This window comes from Piliocolobus tephrosceles, chromosome 19 (assembly GCF_002776525.5).
Source record: "Piliocolobus tephrosceles isolate RC106 chromosome 19, ASM277652v3, whole genome shotgun sequence".
Taxonomy (NCBI): domain Eukaryota; kingdom Metazoa; phylum Chordata; class Mammalia; order Primates; family Cercopithecidae; genus Piliocolobus; species Piliocolobus tephrosceles.
The window spans coordinates 35,557,372-35,579,180 of NC_045452.1; the positions used below are offsets into that span (position 1 = coordinate 35,557,372).

General features: G+C 53.8%; 1 protein-coding gene across 1 annotated transcript; it reads left to right on the plus strand.

The window, feature by feature from the left end:
• The first annotated feature begins 8,239 nt into the window (after positions 1–8,239).
• Positions 8,240–11,422, plus strand: CSTB (cystatin B). Its single transcript, XM_023192333.2, has 3 exons — positions 8,240–8,406; positions 10,540–10,641; positions 11,041–11,422. Exons 1-3 carry the CDS (start codon positions 8,341–8,343, stop codon positions 11,167–11,169), a joined length of 297 nt encoding a protein of 98 aa, XP_023048101.1. The 5' UTR covers positions 8,240–8,340; the 3' UTR covers positions 11,170–11,422.
• Positions 11,423–21,809: the final 10,387 nt, after the last annotated feature.

A 21,809-nucleotide genomic window follows, 5' to 3' on the forward strand; every position in this document is an offset into this window, starting at 1 on the left:
TCCCGTCTCTGTGGCCTCTCCTTTTTTTCCTTTGTTGTTGTTGTTTTTGTTGCTGTTGTTGAGACAGAGTTTCACTCTGTTGCCCAGGCTGGAGTGCAGTGGCATGATCTCGGCTCACTGCAACCTCTACCTCCAGGATTCAAGCAATTTCTGGCTTTGTGTTTTTAGTAGAGATGGGATTTCACCATGTTGGCCAGGCTGATCTCGAACTCCCGACCTCATGTGATCTGCCTGCTTCAGCCTCCCCAAAGTGCTGGGATTACAGGCATGAGCAACTATGCCTGGCCAGCCTCTCCTCTTATTATGAGGATGCCAGTCAGTGGACTTAGGTCTGCCTTAATCTAGCATGACCTCATGTTAACTAACCATGTCTGCAAAGACCCATTTTCCAAATTAAGGCCACATTCTGAGGTTCCAGCGGACATGACTTTCTGGGGGACAAGCACGAAAGAGAAGAGGCCCTGCACTCACGCAGTGAGTATGTCTCGCACACAGCGGGTATGTCACGCACAGTGGATATGTCGTGCACACAGTGGGTCTATCTCGCGCACAGTGGGTATGTCACACACACAGTGGGTATGTCACACACAGCACACAGTGGGTATATCTCGCACACAGCGGGTATGTCAGGCACAGTGGGTATGTCGTGCGCACAGTGGGTATGTCTCACACAGTGGGTATGTCGTGCGCACAGTGGATATGTCACGCGCACAGTGGTTATGTCTCGCACACAGCAGGTATGTCGTGCACAGCGGGCATGTCGCGCACAGCGTGTATATCTCGCACACAGTGGGTATGTCGCATGCACAGTGGGTATGTTGCACGCACACAGTGGGTATGTTGCACGCACACAGTGGGTATGACTCGTGCACAGTGGGTATGTTGCACACACACAGTGGGTATGTCGCACGCACACAGTGGGTATGTCATGTGCACACAGTGGGTATGTCTCGCGCACAGTGGATATGTCTTGCGCACAGTGGGTATGTCACACGCACAGTGGGTATGTTGCACACACACAGTGGGTATGTCGCGTGCACAGTGGGTATGTCAGGTGCACAGCGGGTATGTCACACCCCGCTGCTGAGAACAGGGTGAGAAGGACTAAGCTGTACCAGGAGGGTGAAGTTGTTCATTGGGGATCGCACCTTCATACCAGGCTCGAGATGCCAGGCTTCAGATGGAAAGGACATGGCAGGTGGTCTCTAAAAATGGAAGACTAAGATTTGGAAATAGAGTAAAGTGACTTAAAAAATCTCTTCTCGGGCTGGGCGTGGTGGCTTATGCCTATATTACCAGCTACTCGGGAGGCTGAGGCAGGAGAATGGTGTGAACCCGGGAGGCAGAGCTTGCAGTGAGCTGAGATCGCATCACTGCACTCCACCCTGGGTGACAGAGCGAGACTCCGTCTCAAAAGAAGAAGAAAAAAAAAATAGCCAGGCGTGGTGGCTCACACCTGTAATCCCAGCACTTTGGGAGGCTGAGGCGGGTGGATCACAAGGTCAGGAGATCGAGACCATCCTGGCTAACACAGTGAAACCCCATCTATACTAAAAATACAAAAAAATAGGTGGTTGTGGTGGCGGGCACCTGTGGTCCCAGCTACTCAGGAGGCTGAGTCGGGAGAATGGCATGAACCCAGGACGCAGAGCTTACGGTGAGCTGAGATTGTGCCACTGCACTCCAGCCTGGGTGACAGAGCGAGACTCCGTCTCAAAAATAAAATAAAATAAAATAAATAAAATAAAATAAAATAAATAAAATACACAAAAAATTAGCCAGGCGTGGTGGCGGATGTTTGTAGTCCCAGCTACTCGGGAGGCTGAGGCAGGAGAATGGCGTGAACCCAGGAGGCAGAGCTTGCAGTGAGCTGAAATCGTGCCACTGCACTGCAGCCTGGGCAACAGAGCGACACTCTGTCTCAAAAAAATATATATATATCTTCTCCTGGCATGACCTTTGAAGGCAGAAACAAAAACACTCTCCGATGTAAGCACCTCCCCCCTACTTTTTTTTTTGAGACAGTCTTGCTCTGTCACCCAGGTTGAAGTGCAGTAGCGCGATCTCAGCTCACTGCAACCTCCACCTTCTGGGTTCAAGTGTCTCCTGCCTCGGCCTCCTGAGTAGCTGCGACTACAGGCGCCCACCACCACACCTGGCTAATTTTGCATTTTCAGTAGAGACAGGGTTTTACCATGTTGCCAGGGCTGGTCTTGAACTCCTGACCTCAAGTGATCAGCCCACCTCAGCCTCCCACAGTGCTGAGATTACAGGCATGAGCCACCACGCCTGGCCACAGTATAACCCATTTCTGACTGAAAGTCACACTAGGGCTCAACCTGAAGAAAAACTAAGTTTAAACCTCTTTTGCACTGTATTTTCTCTTTTTCCGTTGGGGTAGAGGTGGAAACAAGAAAACATGACCTAGTTTTTAATGAATATTAAAGACCATAATTTCAAATTTTTAAATGGCCTGAAATGTCTCACTACTGTTTTTTATTTTATTTTATTTTATTTTTTTATTTATTTTATTCTATTATATTATTCTATTCTATTCTATTCTATTCTATTCTATTTTATTTTAGAGACAGGGTCTCATTCTATCTCCCAGGCTGGAGTGCAGTGTTGCAATCACAGCTCACTGCAGCCTCGACCTCCAGGGCTCAAGTGATCCTCCCACCCCAGCCTTCTAAATAGCTGGGACCACAGGTGTGCATCACTTCAGCTGGCTAATTTTTTATTTTTGTAGAGAGATATATATAAAGGGGAGTTTATTAAGTATTAACTCACACGATCCCAAGGTCCCACAGTAGGCTGTTTGCAAACTGAGGAGCAAGGAGAGCCAGTCTGAGTCCCAAAACTGAAGAACGTAAAGAGTCCGATGTTCGAGGGCAGGAAGCATCCACACGGGAGAAAGATGTAGGCTGGGAGGCTAGGCCAGTCTCATCTTTTTACATTTTTCTGCCTGCTTTATATTCCAGCCATGCTGGCAGCTGATCAGATGGTGCCCACCCAGATTGAGGGTGGGTCTGCCTTCCCCAGTCCATTGACTCCAGTGCTAATCTCCTTTGGCAACACGCTCACAGACACACCCGGGATCACTTTTACAGGTGTGAGCCACCATGCCCGGCCGACAAGCAGGTTTTTAAAGGCAAAAGGGGGATAAGGAGCAGGCTGATACAAAGTTGTCTATCAGGAATTCTCATTGGTTTACAGAAATAATATTGATTAGTGATTGGCTATCCATTGTATGGATTACAGTGTCCTGTGTGCAGCATCATTAGGTTCACTTCAAGCTACTTGTGGTGAGAGGAACCAGTTTCCAGAGAGAGTGACACAGCTCTATGAGAAACAGCATGTGATTGCTGTCTTATTTTAATTTCTCTCAGGGCCTGACCACTTAAAAGGGTTTGCTTTCAGCCAGACGTGTTGGCTCATGCCTGTAATGCCAGCACTTTGGGAGGCCAAGGTGGGTAGATCACAAAGTCAGGAGTTAGAGACCAGCCTGGCCAACACCAACATGGTGAAAACCCATCTCTACTAAAAATACAAAAATTAGCTGGATGTCGTGGCAGGCACCTGTAATCCCAGCTACTCGGGAAGCTGAGGCAGGAGAATTGCTTGAATGCAGGAGGCAGAAGCTGCAGTGAGCCGAGATCTTGCCACTGCATTTCACCCTGGGCGACAAGAGGGAAATTCCATCTCAACAACAATAACAACAGCAACAACAAAAGAAGGCCGGACTCGGTGGCTCATGCCTGTAATGCCAGCACTTTGGGAGGCCAAGGCAGGCAGATCACGAGGTCAGGAGATTGAGACCATCCTGGTTAACATGGTGAAACCTCGTCTCTATTAAAAATACAAAAAAATAGCCAGACGTGGTGGCGGGCCCCTGTAGTGCCAGCTACTTGGGAGGCTGAGGCTGGAGAATGGCTTGAACCTGGGAGGCGGAGCTTGCAGTGAGCCAAGATTGCACCATTGCACTCCAGCCTGGGCAACACAGCAAGACTCTGTCTTAAAAAAAAAAAAAAAGGGTTCACTTTCCTCAGATAAGAAATATTCATAATTTTTTTCTGTTTCATTCTCTAAGTGGGGAGACAAGGTATTTGGTCTTTTTCCCTTGCCTTCAGTAAAATGAAAAACTCTGGCATCAAAGCATGGGAGGTAAAGTCAGTATGGTTGGGCGTGATGGCTCACGCCTGTAATCCCCGCACTTTGGGAGGCCTAGGTGGAACTGCTCAACAGGTTCGTCCAGCCTGCTGTACAAAGGCGATGGCATTGCAGTAAAGAAAGTTAACTGCCGGGTGTGGTGGCTCACACCTTTAATCCCAGCACTTTGGGAGATCGAGGAGGGGGTTCATCACCTGAGGTCAGGAGTTTGAGACCAGCCTGACCAACACGGTGAAACCTCGTCTCTACTAAAAATACAAAAATTAGCTGGGCGTGGTGATGCATGCCTGTAATCCCAGCTACTCGGGAGACTGAGGCAGGAGAATCGCTTGAACCTGGGAGGCGGAAGTTGCAGTGAGCCAAGATTGCGCCACTGCACTCCAGCCTGGGAGACAGAGGGAGACTCTATCTCAGAAAAAAAAAAAAAAAAAAAAAGTGAATTGATGTGAGGCTGGCCATGCCACAAGGGAGTTGGAGTGGCCTGAGGGTTAGGGTTTTTCAAAGGTAGTCTGGGGAAGGGGTTGGGGTGGCTAGGCAATGGGTGCTTGCTGCTGGCCGAGCGAGTCAGAGATGAAATCATGGGAAGCTGTCCTCTTGCACTGAGTTGCTTCTGGGAGGGGCCACAGGCGCCACAGTCAGCCCAGTTTCTGGACAGAGTTAAAACTGAGCATTCAGCAGAAACAGAGTTACAGGCCGGGTGTGGTGGCTTATGCCTGTAATCCCAACACTTTCAGAAGCCAAGGCGGGTGGATCACCTGAGGTCAGGAGTTCAAGACCAGCCTGGCCAACATAGTGAAACCCTGTCTCTATACAAAAATTACCTGGGCATGGTGGCACGCACCTGTAATCCCAGCTACTCGCGAGGCTGAGGCAGGAGAATTGCTTGCACCTGGGAGGCAGTGGTTGCAGTAGTGAGCCAAGATCAGGCCACTGCACTCCAGTCTGGATGACAGAGGAAGGAAGGAAGGAAGGAAGGGAGGGAGGGAGGGAGGGGCAGGGAGGGAGGGGGAGGGAGGGAGGGGCAGGGAGGGAGGGAGGGAGGGGGAGGCAGGGAGAGAGGGAAGGAGGGGGAGGCAGGGAGAGAGGGATAACTGAGTGTTCATCAGGCTACACTTTAGCCCGCTTCCTTCTGAGAGTCACGTAGCACTAGTGACCGTCTGCACCCCCACTGTTCCTACCGATGGAATCTCTGACTTCAGAATCAGGAGACTTTTGTTGAAGAACTCCTTAAGATGCTTCAGTTCCTCAATTCCAGGCCAAGCAGCTTGAAGATTCCCACAGAGGAAGTGAGCCAGCATGAAAACACAGCTTCTTCAACCCCACCCCATGATTTCAACCGCACCCCATGATTTCAACCGCACCCCATGATTTCAACCCTACCCCATGACTTCACCCTGCACGCCTCCACCGGTCAGCGGCCCCCGCCCTTGGCCCACTCCAAACCCCTAAAAGTCCCCAGCCCCATACTCCTCAGGGAGGTGGATTTGAGGTCTCCTCTCAGTTACAGCCTTGCGGTTCACACTGTCTGCTGCAAACCCTGGGTGACAGTGTGCTGACTTCCCGCACCCTGGGCAACAGACCTGTCGCGGTCACACTCCTAGTGAGCCCCTCTTCCGGCTCCCCAGGCCACAGCCTCCCTTAGGTGCACCTGAGCCTCCCCTTCCCATTCCAGGCTTTTTCCTGGTCCTGCCCCCGCCTGCTGAGGAATCTCGGTCAACACAAGAGAGGATGGCAACTCCCTTGTACAGCAAACCCTGAATAAATGACCTTTTGTTCTCATGTGCGTGGGCTCTGTTTATTTCCACAGCTGTTATCCTCCTATTTGTAAAATGGAGGCACCTAGGACCCAGTTCCAGCCTGAAGAGTTAGGCTCTGACTCCAGGAGGCACCTCAGGACCAAAGGCCTCAAGGCCAACACCTTCCACAGCACAAGCCCCACAGAGCTGCAGGACCTGCACAAGCAGCGGACATCCCTTTCTCTTGACCATTTTTTCCTCTGATGCTTTGTTTTCCACGTAGAAGAGTCTTCCATTTTTGTGGGGTCAAATCTGCCTTCACTCATTCAACAATGATGCAGGTCTCTGCCCAGCTCCTCCCAGGCTTCAACCACACCTGACTGCCTATCCCTTTGGGCCCTTCCCTGAAGTGACAGACCAGGCTGTGCCCTGGCAAGTAAGGGAAAGGCCCCCACAACCCATTCATGGGCCGCTCCTGCTTGGGCCTTGTACCCAAGGGACAGCCCTTGGGTGGGGTGTCTGGTCATTTTGAAGAGCCAATCACACCAACAGGTGCCTAGCACAGGCCCCACCCCCACCCCAAATAAGGCAAGCAACCCTTCCCTTTCCCAGGTGGTCCAGTCTAACACAAATCCTAAACCAAAGGGCCTGTGTGGTGGCTCAAGCCTGTCATCCCAGCACTTCGGGGTATGGATCGATTTTAGCCTACGAGTTCAAGACCAGCCTGGGCAATATAGTGAGACTCCATCTCTACAAAAACATTTTTTAAAAAAATTAGGGGTGCAGGCCAGGCGCGGTGGCTCATGCCTGTAATCCCAGCACTTTGGGAGGCCGAGGCGGGTGGATCACGAGGTCAGGAGACGGAGATCATCCTGACTAACACTGTGAAACCCCATCTCTACTAAAAATACAAAAAATTAGCCAGGCGTGGTTGTGGGGGTCTGTAGTCCCAGCTACTGGGAGGGCTAAGGCAGGAGAATGGCGTGAACGCAGGAGGCAGAGCTTGCAGTGAGCTGAGACCGTGCCACTGCACTCCAGCCTGGGCAACAGAGCAAGACTCCGTCTCAAAAAAAAAAAAAAAAAAAAAAAATTAGGGGTGTAGTGGCTCATGCCGCTAATCCCAGCACTTTGAGAGGCTGAGGTGGACAGATTGCACAGAAGTTCCAGACCAGTCTGGGAAACATGGTGAAACTCTCTGTATATGCATGTGGTAGGGTGAGCCTGTGGTCGCAGCTAGTATAGCAGCTGAGGTGGGAAGATCCATTGAGCCCAGGAGGTTCAGGCTGCAGTGAGTTGTGATCAGGCCACTGCACCCCAGCCTGTCCAACAGAGCAAGACCCTGTCTAAAATTAAAAAAAAAAAAAAAAAAAAAAAAAAACGAACGAAAGAAAAAAAAAGGTCAGGCGCGGTGGCTCACGCTTGTAATCCCAGCACTTTGGGAGCCCAAGGCAGGTGGATCACGAGGTCAGGGTTCGAGACCATCCTGGCCAATATGGGGAAACCCCGCCTCTACAAAAAACACAAACATTAGCCGGGCATGGTGGCGCGCTCCTGAAATCCCAGCTACTCGGGAGGCTGAGGCAGGAGGAACGCTTGAGCCCGGAGGTTAGAGTGAGCCGAGATTGAGCCACTGCACTCCAGCCTGAGAGACGGAGCGAGACCTGTCTCAAAAAAAAAAAAAAAAAAAAAAAGAAAAAGAAAAAGAAAAAAAAAGAAAAGGAAAAGAAAAAAAGAAAATAAATCCTAAAACGCAAATTCCAATTCCACCACACAACCCTGCCTTCTTCTCATCCCTCTGATCTACCCCCTGTCCCCACCCAGCCTGGGGCGCGTGGGCGCGTCTCCCCCTCCCTGGGCCCCTCTGTCCACCCGCTTCAGCCTTCAGTGTCCTGGGTCACAAGCAGTGATGTCCACGGCAGCCAGCACACCTGCTCCCGCGGGGCCGGGACCCCTGACCCCTGTAGCACTGCGCCCACCCCACTCGTGCCCTCCCTCGTGCGCGGCCCGGACCCCGCCACACTGCAGGACGGCTCCCCCTCCGACTGCCCCTCCCCATGGTCCCACCCTGCGCGCCCAACCCACCGGCGACACCCGGCCGCGCCCCCGCCCCGGTCCTTGTGACTCGGCGCCTGGAAAGACCACACCAACCCCGGGAGGGGGGCGCTCCTTCCCGACCCCGGCCCTGGGCGCGGAGACCGAGCCCGCGGCGCGTGGTAGCCAGGCTCCCCGCCCTGCGCTCCGCCCTACGCCCCGCTCCGCGCGCCCCTCCTTGGGGACCACCGCGACCCCGCAGGGGGACGCCCAAGCCAAGGTCCCCCCTCCCCGCGCCTTGGTTCCGCCCGCGTGTCACGTGACCGCGGCGCCTACTTGAGCAGAGGAGCCGCCGCGTCCGGTCGCCGAGTCCCCTCGCCAGGTTCCCTTCGTCGTCGCCAAGATGATGTGCGGGGCGCCCTCCGTCGTGCAGCCGGCCACCGCCGAGACCCAGGACATCGCCGACCAGGTCGGTGGGCCGCGGGGACGGGGCCGGCCCGGGGTCCCGCCTGAGCCTCAGGGCGCGCCCGCGGCTCCTGGAGCGAGAGAAGCCACTTCGGCCCCGCTGCGCACCCCTGGGCGGGAGGGCTCGGCCCTGGACCCCCGGGCTGGTCGGGGCTGTGGCCGTGAGAGGCCTCCCTCCGCTCGGGCGCCACGCGCGAGTGTGCAGGGGAGGGGGCCGCACCTGGGACGCCGCTGGGGAGACACTGGGCTCCGCTGAATACAGCAAGGGCGAGTGGGAATTGATAGCCCCGGAGCAGGGTGCGGTCCCTGGATGGACAGTCCCTGAGGGGAAACCCCAGGCACGAGGCGCTTCAGGCTTCAGGCAGGCAGGTGAGACAGAGTCTTGCTCTCTTGCCAGGCTGGAGTGCAGTGGCGCCATCTCAGCGATCACTGCAACCTCCACCCCCCAGGTGCAAGTGATTCCCCTGCCTCAGCCTCCTGAGTAGCTGGAACTACAGGCGTGCACCACCACGCCCGGCTAATTTTTTGTGTTTCAGTAGAGACGGGGTTTCACCATGTTGGCCAGGATGCTCTTGATCTCCTGACCTCGTGATCCACCTGCCTCGACCTCCCAAGTGCTGAGATTACCGGCGTGAGCCACTGCGCCTGCCGGCCCGTTTTGTTTTTTTAAACTAAACCCCTAATTCTCTGGGACCAGCTTAGTCACTCCGGTATACTCTTGTGCTCACCCGTTAACCTAGGCAGCAGCCAGAGCACTTTTTTTTTTTTTTTTTTGAGACAGGGTCCCACCATATCTCCCAGGCTGGGTTGCAGTGGTGCGATCATCGCTCACGGTAACCTGGGACTCCAGGACCCCAGCGATCCACCTCAGCCTCTCCGGTAGCTAGGATCACAGAAGCATGCCACCACATCTGGCTGATGTTATTTATTTTTTTAGAGATGGAGTCTCCAACTCCAGGGCTCAAGCAGTCCTCCTGCGTTGGCCTCCCAAAGTTTTGGTATCACAGGCAGAAACCACTGTGCTTGACCCCAGAGTACTTTTAAACTACGTTAGATTTAATTTTTTTTTTTTTTTTTTTTTTTTTGAGATGGAGTCTCACTCTGTTGCCCAGGCTGGAGTGCAGTGGTGCAGTCTCAGCTCACTGCAACCTCCGCCTCTCGGGTTCAAGTGATTCTCTTGCATCAGCCTCTCAAGTAGCTGGTACTACAGGTGTGAGCCAGCACACCCAGCTAATTTTTATATTTTTAGTAGAGACGGAGTTTTGCCACATTGGCGGGGGTGGTCTCGAACTCCTGACCTCAAGTGATCTGCGTGCCTGGGCCTCTCAAAGTGGTCGGATTACAGGTGTGAGCCACCACACCTGGCCTTTTTCTTTGAGATAGAGTCTCACTCTGTCGCCCAGGCTGGAGTGCAGTGGCATGGTCTCGGCTCACTGCAACCTCTACTTCTGGGGTTCAAGTGATTCTTCTGCCTCAGCCTCCCAAGTAGCAGGGACTACAGGCGCCTGCCACCACACCCTGCCAATTTTTCTATATTTAGTAGAGACAGGGTTTCACCATGTTGGCCATGCTAGTCTCGAACTCCTGACCTCAAGTAATCCACCCACCTCAGCTTCCCAAAATGCTGGGATTACAGGCATGAGCCACCCTGCCTGGCCAATTTAATTTTTTTTTTTTTTAGTTAGAGTTTTGCTCTTGTTGCCCAGGCCAGAGTGCAGTGGCTTGATGTTGGCTTACTGCAGCCTCGGCCTCCCAGGTTCAAGTGAGTCTCTTGCCTCAGCCTCGCGAGTAGCTGGGATTACAGGTGCTTGCCACCACACCCAGCTAATTTTTGTATTTTTAGTAGAAACAGGGTTTCGCCATTTGGCTAGGCTGGTCTCAAACTCCCGACCTCAAGTGATCCGCCTACCTCAGCCTCCCAAAGTTCTCAGATTACAGCCTTGAGCCACCGTACCCGACTGGAACTGTTTTTTTCTACTTTATTATTAGGCTAACAGTTTAAATGTCCCTTCAGTTGTAAGAGACAATTGTGTGACGAGCCAGTGTCAGAATCGTGTGTGTGCACGTGCGTGCAAGTTACTCTAGCAGGAGGGAACTCAAGAAGCCGCTGAGACATCCTCATGTCCCCTCCGCCTAGGTGAGGTCCCAGCTTGAAGAGAAAGAAAACAAGAAGTTCCCTGTATTTAAGGCCGTGTCGTTCAAGAGCCAGGTGGTCGCGGGCACAAACTACTTCATCAAGGTAGAGTGTGGCTGGGAGGGCCTGCCCCGAGCGGGTGCTGGTAGGAAGCCGCCTGCACAGGCCTGGGCTCTGTGGTGTAGAGTGTGGCTGGGAGGGCCTGCCCCAAGTGGGTGCTGGTAGAAAGTCACCTGTGCAGGCCTGGGCTCTGTGGTCTCAGGTGCTGGTGCACCCTGTGGCTGCCCCCTGAGATGAGCATCCTACTGTGTGTGTCCATCGGCCTTTCAGGAGGACTAGGGCTTCCATGGAGCTAAGAACCCTAAGGGATGTGAGGTGCAAGGCGTCCGCTGCACCTGCAGGAGAAGACAGGATTGTCTTCAGCCAGCTGCTAATGCCCTGGAGGGATGCATGCAGCAAGGTGACTCGGGATCAGAGGCTCCTCTCACTCCACTCTCCTCCCAGGTGCACGTTGGCGACGAGGACTTCATACACCTGCGAGTGTTCAAATCTCTCCCTCACGAAAACAAGCCCTTGACCTTGTCTAACTACCAGACCAACAAAGCCAAGCACGACGAGCTGAGCTATTTCTGATCCTGACTTTGGACAGGACCCTTCAGCCAGAAGACTGAGAATTAAAGTGATCCTCCGTGGACCAGAGCATGCACTTGTGATCCTGAAATAAGCTTCGTCTCCGGGCTGTGCCCTCAGGGTGGAAGGGGCGGGATTCAGCAGCTGCCCTTGCATTTCTCTTCCTAAATTTCATTGTTGATTTCTTTCCTTCCCAATCAGTGATCTTAATTACTTTCAAAATATTTTCAAAATAGATGTATTTTTAAAATCCTTATAGACTGACTGCCTCCTTTGTTTTGGATTTTTTCTTCGTCTGAACCATGCTGGGCAGGTCCTTCCCCTCGGGGGCATGGAGGCCGGGGAGATTGCCCGGCTCACACAGCAAGCGGGTGGTGGACCCAGGATTCACACCTTGCCGCTCCGGCCCGCGTTCCTAAACACCATCTTTTCATGTTGTTGCTTTGACTCTAGGTCGTGGCCCCAAGCCTCAGTTTCTCCCATAAAATAAAAGAGTGTGAGTAAATCCAGTTCCACAGCTTAACTGGCTCCAGATCTCAGATACATTCATACACTTTATGCTCCAGTATAGAGAGGCAGCAACACTGTCGTGCACGTGCGGAATAGCCTGCAGCCTCGCTGAGCGCCCTGCGATGCGGGAGGCTTCCCGTGCAGCCATGTGGGCTCCTAAAGGGAGGTATCTTAGAAGAGCGTGTCTATTTAAAAAACGCCTTCTAGTTTTCAACAAGGATTACTTCCCATTCATAGAATGGCCCGGTGGCTTCCCATCTGTGATGCTGTGTTAAACAGGACAGAAGAGGGAGCATCATACATGATAAGAGCTAAGACTGGGGGTGGAAGTCTCTGTGCACTGGGGTCATGATTTGAGTGTATTCCTGAGGGTGTCCTGAGCTGCACTTTGCCTCCAAGGCGTCCGACAGCGTACGCCAGAATGCTGCCGTGGGATTCAGGCTGTCCAGATCGGGGGGTGGGCAGTGAAGACTAAGGAGGGCTCTACCTGTGAGTCCACAGAGCTTTGAAAGTGATGATAGAAAACTCTGAATCAGGCTGGGCGCGGTGGCTCACACCTGGAATCCCAATACTTTGGGAGGCCAAGGTGGGTGGATCACTTTGAGGTCAGGAGTTCTAGGCCAGCCTGACCAACATGGTGAAACCCTGTCTCTACTAAAAATAGAAAAATTAGCTGGGTGTTGTGGCAGGCGCCTATAATCCCAGCTACTTGGGAGGCTGAGACAGGAGGAACACTTGGACCCAGGAGGTGGAGGTTGCAGTGAGCCAAAGTCGCACCACTGCACTCCATCCTGGGTGACAGAGTGAGATCCTGTCTCCAAAAAAAAAAAAAAAAAGGGCCGGGCACGGTGGCTCAAGCCTGTAATCCCAGCACTTAGGGAGGCCGAGACGGGCGGATCACGAGGTCAGGAGATCGAGACCATCCTGGCTAACATGGTGAGACCCCATCTCTACTAAAAAATACAAAAATCTAGCCGGGCGAGGTGGCGGGCGCCTGTAGTCCCAGCTACTCTGGAGGCTGAGGCAGGAGAATGGCGTGAACCCGGGAGGCAGAGTTTGCAGTGAGCTGAGATCACACGACTGCACACCAGCCTGGGTGACAGAGCGAGACTCTGTCTCAAAAGATAAATAAATAAATTAATTAAATTAAATACAAAAAATTAGCCAGGCATGGTGGCAGGTGCCTGTAATCCCAGCTACTCAGGAGGCTGAGGCAAGAGAATAGCTTGAACCCAGGAGGCAGAGGAGGTTGCAGTGAGCCGAGATTGTACCACTGCACTCCAGCCTGGGTGACAGTAAGACTCCGTCTCTCTCTATATATACATTATTTATATGAAGTTGTCAATTTCATCCACATGCTGCCTGCTTCCTTAGGAGCATCGGCGGCAGCAGTTTGGAAATCTGATGAATTTCACTACCCGCTGACAAAACCCCTTGTTACCAAACCCACTGCTGATTCAACCCTGCCCTCTGAGAGTGCATTAGGAGCTCTGGTATGGTTTGGCTGTGTCTCCACCCAAATTTCATCTTGAATTGTAGCTCCCATAATCCCATGTCATGGGAGGGACCCGGTGGGAGGTCACTGAATCATGGAGGTGGTTACCCTCATGCTGTTCTCGTGATAGTGAGTGAATCCTCATGAGATCTGATGGTTTTATAAGGGGCTTTCCCTCCTTTTGCTTGGCACTTCTCCTTCCTGCCACCATGTGAACAAGGATGTGTTTGCTTCCCTTTCCGCCATGATTGTAAGTTTCCTGAGGCCTCCCCAGCCATGCTGAACGGTGAGTCGATTAAACCTCTTTCCTTTATAAATTATACAGTCTCGGATATGTCTTTATTAGCAGCATGAGAATGGACTAATACAGGAGCTCAAAGGGGGTGAGGCACGTGGTAGGGGAAGAATGAAGTCAGCTTGGACTCCCGTGGGGCTCACAGCATGGGGGCGGTGACCGTCACTGTCATGGATGTGAAATTTTACCAAGTGCCCTAAGGAAGGCTCCTGTTGGAGGTAAATGGGGATCTATCTGACAGAGATGCAGAAGGTTTCTGGGCAGAGACCATGCCCAAGTTCAGACCTGAAGCTTGAGGAGGAGGAGCCAGAGGCCGAGGCAGGTGAGACTGTCCTGGTGCTAGCAGCAGAGTGGGGACTCCAGCTTGGGCAAAAGCATGGCGCATTCTGGGAGGCAGCTGAATGCCTCATAGCCACGACGTCACGGCAGCTGCCCTGGAGGAGCCCTGAGGCCTGGGACAGAGCCCCGGTTGTGCCCAGCAGTCTGGAGGGCAGGACGGGCTACCCTGAATGAATTAAGACACTGGATCCCCAGGACCCTGACGGCTCAGGTCCTTCCCCATCCTGGCACATGAACCAGAAAACAGGTCTACGTGCTGGGACCTGCCATGAGCCACTTTCCCTCCAGACCCCCAAGAGCCAGAAAGAGAACATGAGGGTCTTACTCATGGTTCGTTCAGGCATGTTTCCCCAAAACTGTTTGCCTCGGCAATGTTAAAAATGGCTTGAGCTTTGGGAGGCCAAGGTGGGAGGATCACTTGAGCTCAGGAGTTTGAGACCAGCCTAGGCAACATAGTCTCTACATCTCTACATACAAAAAATAAAAAATTAGTCAGGTTTGGTGACACACACTTGTAGTCCCAGCTACTTGGTAGGCTGAGGTGGGAGGATCATATCATTTGAACTGGGAGGTCGAGGCTGCAGTGAGCCATCATCACAGCACTGAACTCTGGCCTGGGTGACAGAGAGAGATCCTGTCTTGAAAATAATAATAATTAACTAATAAATAAATAAATAAACAATGGCACGGGGAGCCAGGGCAGCAGAAGCCTACAGCCCCCTCCCAAGGCAGCCCCTCTCCTGCAGTCTGCCCTGCAGCCTGGGCGCCTGCTCAAGTCACGGGTAGGACAAGAAGGTGGAGAGGTGGGCGTGCAATGTCCAGAAAGTGCAGGAGCCCAGGACAGCCTGGCCTGAGCTCCCCGTTTGTAATGTGGGCCCCGTCCTGAAAGGGCACACTGCTTCCACACACTGGACACCACACGCTCCTTGGGTTGCCCCCGTGACTGCTGCCCGTTTCCACTGGGGCCCCAGCCGATATAAATGCATGGAGCAGATGCTAGGCAAGGAACCACCCCACGCTGAGAGCCCAGACCCTCACTCTAAAGCTCCTGAGGCAGGCATGGCCCCCGGGCTGGGCAGGCAGCTGCGGGTCCCCAGTCCACTGTCACTCACTCTTGAATGACGGCGTCATCTCGGTTGGGTCTCCTACCCTCCACCCAGAATTCTCAGTGAGCATCACTTTTCCCACAGCTGGTAGGTGGTTGTTTGTTTGTTTGTTTGAGATGGAGTTTCACTCTTGTCACCTGGGCTGGAGTGCAGTGGTGCAATCTTGGCTCACTGCAAACTCTACCTTCCGGGTTCAAGTGATTCTCCTGCCTCAGCCTCCTGAGTAGCTGGGATTACAGGCACCTGCCACCATGCCTGGCTAATTTTTGTATTTTTAGTAGAGACGGGATTTCACCATGTTGGCCAGGTTGGTCTTGAACTCCTCACCTCAGGTGATTCACCTGCCTCGGCCTCTCAAACTGCTGGGATGCCAGGCGTGAGCCACCGCTCCAGGCCTGGTTTTTGTTTTTTTTTTTTTGAGACAAGGTCTCACTCTGTTGCCCAGGCTGGAGTGCAGTGGGGCCATGATGGCTTATTGCAGTCTTGACCTCCCCTAGCTCAGGTGATCCTCCTGCCTCAGCCTCCTGAGCAGCTGGAACTACAGGTGCATGCCACCTCGTTCTGCAAATTATTTGTGTTTTTTGTAGCAATGGGGTTTCGCCATGTTGCCTAGGCTGGTCTTGAACTCCTGAGCTCAAGTCATCCACGCACCTCAGCCCCAAAATGTGGTGGGATTACAGGCATGAGCTGCCGCACCCAGGGCCTGCAGGTGTTGCTGGCCTTGTGTTCCCAATCTGGCAGAACAGGGCAGCCAAGCTGTGTGTTAGCTGAGGTTCTGTCTGTGCAGAGAGGGTCTGGCGCGGAGCCAGGCAAAGCCAACAGTATCCTTACCAGCCCAGAGAAGCTGGGAGATGCCACCACAGCCTCACTCAGCCTCTCCTCTAACTGCTGTCAGGAAACGTGCGTTATGAAGCAGGGTCAATTGATGGAGATGAGATTAGATTCGCACTAGACTAGAGACAGAATAACATAATTGGATGCAAATTGTGCAAGAGAGAAAATTGTAGGCTTGAGTAATCTAATCATTCCACCACCAGGTAGAATATCTAAGACATCCTAATTGAGCTGCCCGGAAGCAGTGTCAATTCCCATTTTCTATCCCACAAAAGGCAGGGTCTGGACTCCAGCATTTGAAAGCTCAGAGCTCCACGAGCTCTCCACGGCACAACCACCCCTGGTTGGGTACCGTCCCTGACCATCAACTGAGCTCACACTCATCGCTTTCCAGGTTGTCTCTCCCTCCTTCCCACATCTGAATGTCCTTGTGCCAGGCACCCTGCAGGTCTGCTTGCAGAGCGAGGCAGGCATGGCCCCTCTCCAAGAGGCTTACAGTGTCATAGGTGGCCAGAGACGGGCCGGGCCTTCCCTGCCCAGATCCTTCTCCCACCTCTCTTTTTTTTTTTTTTTGAGACGGAGTCTCGCTCTGTCGCCCAGGCTGGAGTACAGTGTGGCCGATCTCAGCTCACTGCAAGCTCCGCCTCCCGGGTTTACGCCATTCTCCTGCCTCAGCCTCCCGAGTAGCTGGGACTACAGGCGCCCGCCACATCGCCCGGCTAGTTTGTTTGTATTTTTTTAGTAGAGATGGGGTTTCACCGTGTTAGCCAGGATGGTCTCGATCTCCTGACCTCGTGATCCGTCCATCTCAGCCTCCCAAAGTGCTGGGATTACAGGTTTGAGCCACCGCGCCCGGCCCCCCACCTCTCTTAAGGGCAAGAAAAACTATAGAACTTCTCACAGATGGAAAAGACACACTTCCCAGGCTCCTCTGCAACACATGTAGGGCACACTTCCCAGGCTCCTCTGCAGCACGTGTAGCCACACCAGGGGATGCTGACGCAGGGCCAGATCAAGGAGCTGTGCTGAGCCGTGGCAGGGACATTGGGATCTGGGGGCAGGGAGCGTCGTGGACAACGTGCAGGGCAGAGAAAGCTACGTGTGCCGGAGCTGCCTGTAGAGAAAGCTGACCGCAGGGCTGACTGCGGGGGTGGGGAGCGGGTGAGCCCCTGAGAGGCGGCTGGAAGGACAAGAATGGGCTTTGCTCTGCTCTAGAGGCTGCTGCCCGGCCTGGGAGCAGTGGGAGGTGCCATTCAGACTGAGCAGAGCCAACTGGGCCACCGCTGGCCCCTCTTCCTTCCCCATTCTGCCCCATGGCTGCGCTCACCTTTGTGCTCCTTAAGAGTGAGAGAATCACAGGACACAGATCCTAAGAGCTGCTGCGTCATGCGTGCCTGGCCTCGTGTGTCTGGGTGCGGCCCTGAGCCCAGGGATAAGGAAGAATTGCGGCCTGAATGAATGTACGACTGGCTAAATGTGGCCGGCCTCTGGGCCCACACTCCAGGGGCGCACATGTACTTGACGGGGTTTCTGGCATAGGCAGGATGACCTCTTTTGGGAGTACAGGGTGTGGTCTCAGTCAGGGGGCCCCCTCTGTGGTCCGACCACAGCCCAGGCCAGGGCACTGCCGACGCAGCCTTGCCCAGGAGCATGTCGTGAGGTCTGGGTATGACACAGAGTCAAGGCGGAGGGGGTCTGTCGAGAGGCCAAGATGCTGGTGGGGTCAGTGGCAGCCAGAGACGTAGACAGACAGAGCTCAGGGATGGTGGGGCCTGGCCCCCTCTCTGGATGGAGAGGCCACGGTCTCCATCAGAGACTAGGGTGCCAGCAGGGGAGGGAGCGCAGCCTGTGTTGTCTCCATGTGGAAACGCGAGGCGGGGCCCAGGGAAGCACATTTCAGGGCTACAAGTAGGAGACAGGGAAGAAGGCAAAGGACTCGCGACTCCCACTCAGGAAGGACCAGCGTCCGTGTCCCAGCTCCAGGAAGGGTGGCACCAAGGCAGGGAAGGTCACAGGGGCAGAGCTCAGGGTGGCCTCACTCAGAAACTGGGGCACAGAGCGGGCATGAGGGCCCCATCCCCTCCACAGGGGAAAGTGAAGACTGGCCCCTCAGTGGCCACAGTCAGGCCGGCCTCGGGGTCGCTGTGCTGCTCCTGAGAGTAACAAGGGCGTGAGAACTAAATGTCTGGACACATCTGTGTGTGTGTGTGTGCATGTCCACGCATGTGTGTGTGCCTGTGTCCGCATAGTGTATTCGTGTGTGTGTACCTGTGCGTCCGTGTGTGCATGTGCATCCGCATGTGTTCGCATGTGTGCGTGCATCTGCGTGTGCGTGCGTCTGTGTGCCTGCATGTATGCATGTGTGTGCACGTGTGTGCCCGCAAGGCTCCCATGTCCAGACACAGAGAGGGCGGTGAGGAGGCCGCACACACAACTGTTCTCTGGGGACCGTGGGTGTGAACTCGCAGCCACTAGCTTAGCGCGTGGCCCCAGCCTTCTGCGTCACTTTCACACTGTTCAGAGAAAACCAACCAGGTGGTGTCTGTGTAAACAATCAGCACAGCCGGGCGGACGGGTCCTCCCAGTGAGCTCAGGGACCCAGTCCGGCTCCAAGGGAGGCCTATGATGCTGGGTCCGTGGAAGCGGGTTCCAGCCAGGCCATTCATCAAGACCTGTGCAGTCTTGGGAATCCCACCTGACCCCCAAGAGCCCCTAAAATGGGGGCGTCATCCTGGTGTTGCTGGCTCAGCTGCTGACACCCGAGCATGCCCTGGGCACCCCGGACGTGAGCCTGCTTGCACCCCCAGGCCCTCTCCTTTCACAGAAACCTTTCCTGAGCCTGTTCAGTCCTCTCTTCCTTGTGGGCGTCACAGGAGCTCAGGAAATTCACTACTTGCTGGATAAGGCATAATTTTCATGTTATTGAACCCAAAACATTCTTTTGTTTTGAGGCAGTCTGGGACTCAGAGCCCCAGGCTGCCTCTGCAGGTGCTCCCTGGCCTGCTCTCGGTGCCTACGCTGCCCTACAAAGACCCTCCCCTTTGGTTTTTGGTTTTTGTTTTTTTTGAGACAGTCTCGCTCTGTTACCCAGGTTGGAGTACAGTGGCACGATCTTGGCTCACTGTAACCTCTGCCTCCGGGGTTCAAGCAATTCTCCTGCCTCAGCATCCAGAGCAGCTAGGATTATAGGCGTGCACCACTGTGCCCAGCTAAATTTTGTGTTTTTAGTTGAGACAGGTTTTCACTATGTTGGCCAGGCTGGTTTTGAACTCCTGGCCTCACGTGATCCGCCTGTGTCGGCCTCCCAAAGTGCCGGGATTACAGGCGTGAGCCACCGCACCAAGTCCTAGGACCCTCGCTTTGAAGCAGCTGTTGTCTTGGTTTCCAGGGTGTCAGCTGCCTGGAGCAGCTTCACCGCAATCAATCGACCTCGGGGTCACACGGCCTCGCAAGGTCATCTTCTTACGAGTACACCAGGCCCTGGATTTAGGGTCCTCACCTGGGGCAACTGCATTTTATGTAACTAATGACATCCATGAAGACCTCATTTCCAGACAGTCACATTTTTTTTTTTTTTTCAATTGAGATGGGGTCTCACTCTGTCACCCAGGCTGGAGTGCAGGGGTACAATCTTGGCTCACTGCAGCCTCCGACCCCCACCCCCACCCAGGATCAAATGAACCTCCTACCTCAGCCTCCTGAGTAGCTAAGGACTACAGGCACGTGCCACCATGCCTGGCTGCTTTTTTTTTTGAAATGGAATTTTCGCTCTTGTTGCCCAGGTTGGAATACTATGGTACGATCTTGGCTCACTGCAACCTCCGACTCACATGTTCAAGTGATTCTCCTGCCTCAGCCTCCCTAGTAGCTGGGATTACAAGCATGTGCCACCACACCAGGCTAATTCTTTGTATTTTTAGTAGAGATGGGGTTTCTCCATGTTGGTCAGGCTGGTCTCGAACTCCCAACCTCAGATGATCCGCCTGCCTCAGCCTCCCAAAGTGCTGGGATTACAGGCGTAAGCCACCACGCCCGGCCTCATGCCTGGCTACTTTTTTGTATTTTCAGTGTAGACAGGGTTTCACCATGTTGCCCAGGCTGGTCGTGAACTCCTGAGCTCAAGCAATCCACCCATCTCGGCTTCCCAAAGTCCTGGGATTACAGGCATGAGCCACCGCACCTGTCCTAATAAAGTCACATTCTGAAGTGCAGGGTAGACATGAGTTTTTGCAGGACATCAATGAATTTGGGGGGACACCCGTCCAGGCCTAGGGTGGACGTTTTTGCAGGGCATCATTGAACTTGGTGGGGGACACCCATCCAGGCTTAGTGTCCTCAACAGTGCAGCCTTTATAATCACAGCCTGAACTGTACACTTTGAATGGCTGAGTCATGTGGAATGAACTGTATCTCAATAGAGCTGTTTCAGTAAAAACAGAAATAAGAGCCAGGTGTGGGGGCTCACACCTATAATTTCAGCACTTTGTGAGGCTGAGGAGGATCGCTTGAGCCCAGGAGTTTGCGACCAGCCTGGGCAACATGGCAAGACCTCATCTCTATAAAAAAATTGTTTAATTAGCCGGACGTGGTGGTGCGCCTGTGGTCCCAGCTACTTGGGAACTTGAGGTGGGAGGATTGCTTGAGGCCAACTGGTTGAACAGAGGTTGCTGTGAGCTGAGATCACACCACTGCACTCCAGCCTGGGCGACAGAGTGAGACCCTGTCTAGAAAAAAAAAATAGAAGTAAGGCAAGATAAGTCTGTCTCCCCTCCCCTCTCCGGGCTCTCTGGCAGGGGCATGGGCTTGGTGGGAGCTGGCATGGATGGGGGCATGAGCACGGCAGTGTGCGGGGGTCCAGGCTGGCCTCGTGGAGGTGAAGGCTCTCAGGGACAGCCTGAGTCCGCACCTTGTGGGTGTATCTCCTCAATGCAGTCATTTAGGCAGAATTCCAGCTGGGGTGAGGTGGCCTGTCATACCAGAGGCCTCCAGAAAGTGCAGCCTACCTGATGCTGGCCAGGCCCGGCCTGATCCCCACAAGTGTCTTGGAAAGGTCCTACCAGGGTGGAGGACAGGGGAGGCAGCAAACCCTGAAGGTGAGTCCATCCCAGCGAGTGTGTGACAGGTGTTTACTGGCACCAAAGGAGGACCCCGAGTTCCAGGGAGGTGTCAACAGCCACGCTCTGCCAGTGGTGTCCCGAGAAGCCCCATGAGCCTAACAGCCCATTGGGTCCCTTCTCTCACTTCCCGGCTTCCCTCCCTCTGCCATCCTCACCCCTGTGCCACTGGAGCACAGCCCCTCTATCCTAGGAACCCAGATTTGAAGCCCTAAGCCAGCGTGGCCTCAAGGGCAGGTCCTGGACTTGGGGCTGGCCTTTCCCATGCACTGAGGAAAGAAGCCCCAGCTGGAGTTCTCACAGTGGCTGAGGCTTCAGGGCCAAGCATGTTTCCTACTGGATATTTGGCTCAGACCCTTGGAGCGGGAGGTGACTGAGCCAGCAGGTGCTCCACCCCTGGACACGCTCCAGCTTAGAGGCTAACCTGCCGTGTTGGCATCTGATGAACCCCAGTTCCAGGAAGGCCTCTAAGATTTTCAGCTCATCCATTGTTCCTTGTGTAAGAGCAGGTACTTACCCTAAATCCTGCCCTTAGAGCAAATGACTGGGATGCTTATCTGCTTCAATTGTCCAGCACACCCCTGCTGAACCACACAGGCCACTCCCCTATGGTACATAAGCCCTAGGCTTGGGGGTGACGGGTGGGCCCTAGACACAGACATAGCTTCTGTTCCTAAGTCCCTATTAAATGTTTCTTTTTGAGAAACTGTCTTTCTGAGAAACTGGATTGGGCAGCTGCTGCTGCTTTTTTTTTTTTTTTTTTTTTAGATGGAGACTTTGCTCTGTCTCCCAGACTGGAGTGTAGTGGTGCGATCTCGGCTCACTGCAACCTCCGCCTCCTGGGCTCAAGTGATTCTCCTGCCTCAGCCTCCCAAACAGCTGGGATTACAAGCACCCACCACCACGCCCAGCTAATTTTTGTATTTTTAGTAGAGATGGGTTTTCACCAT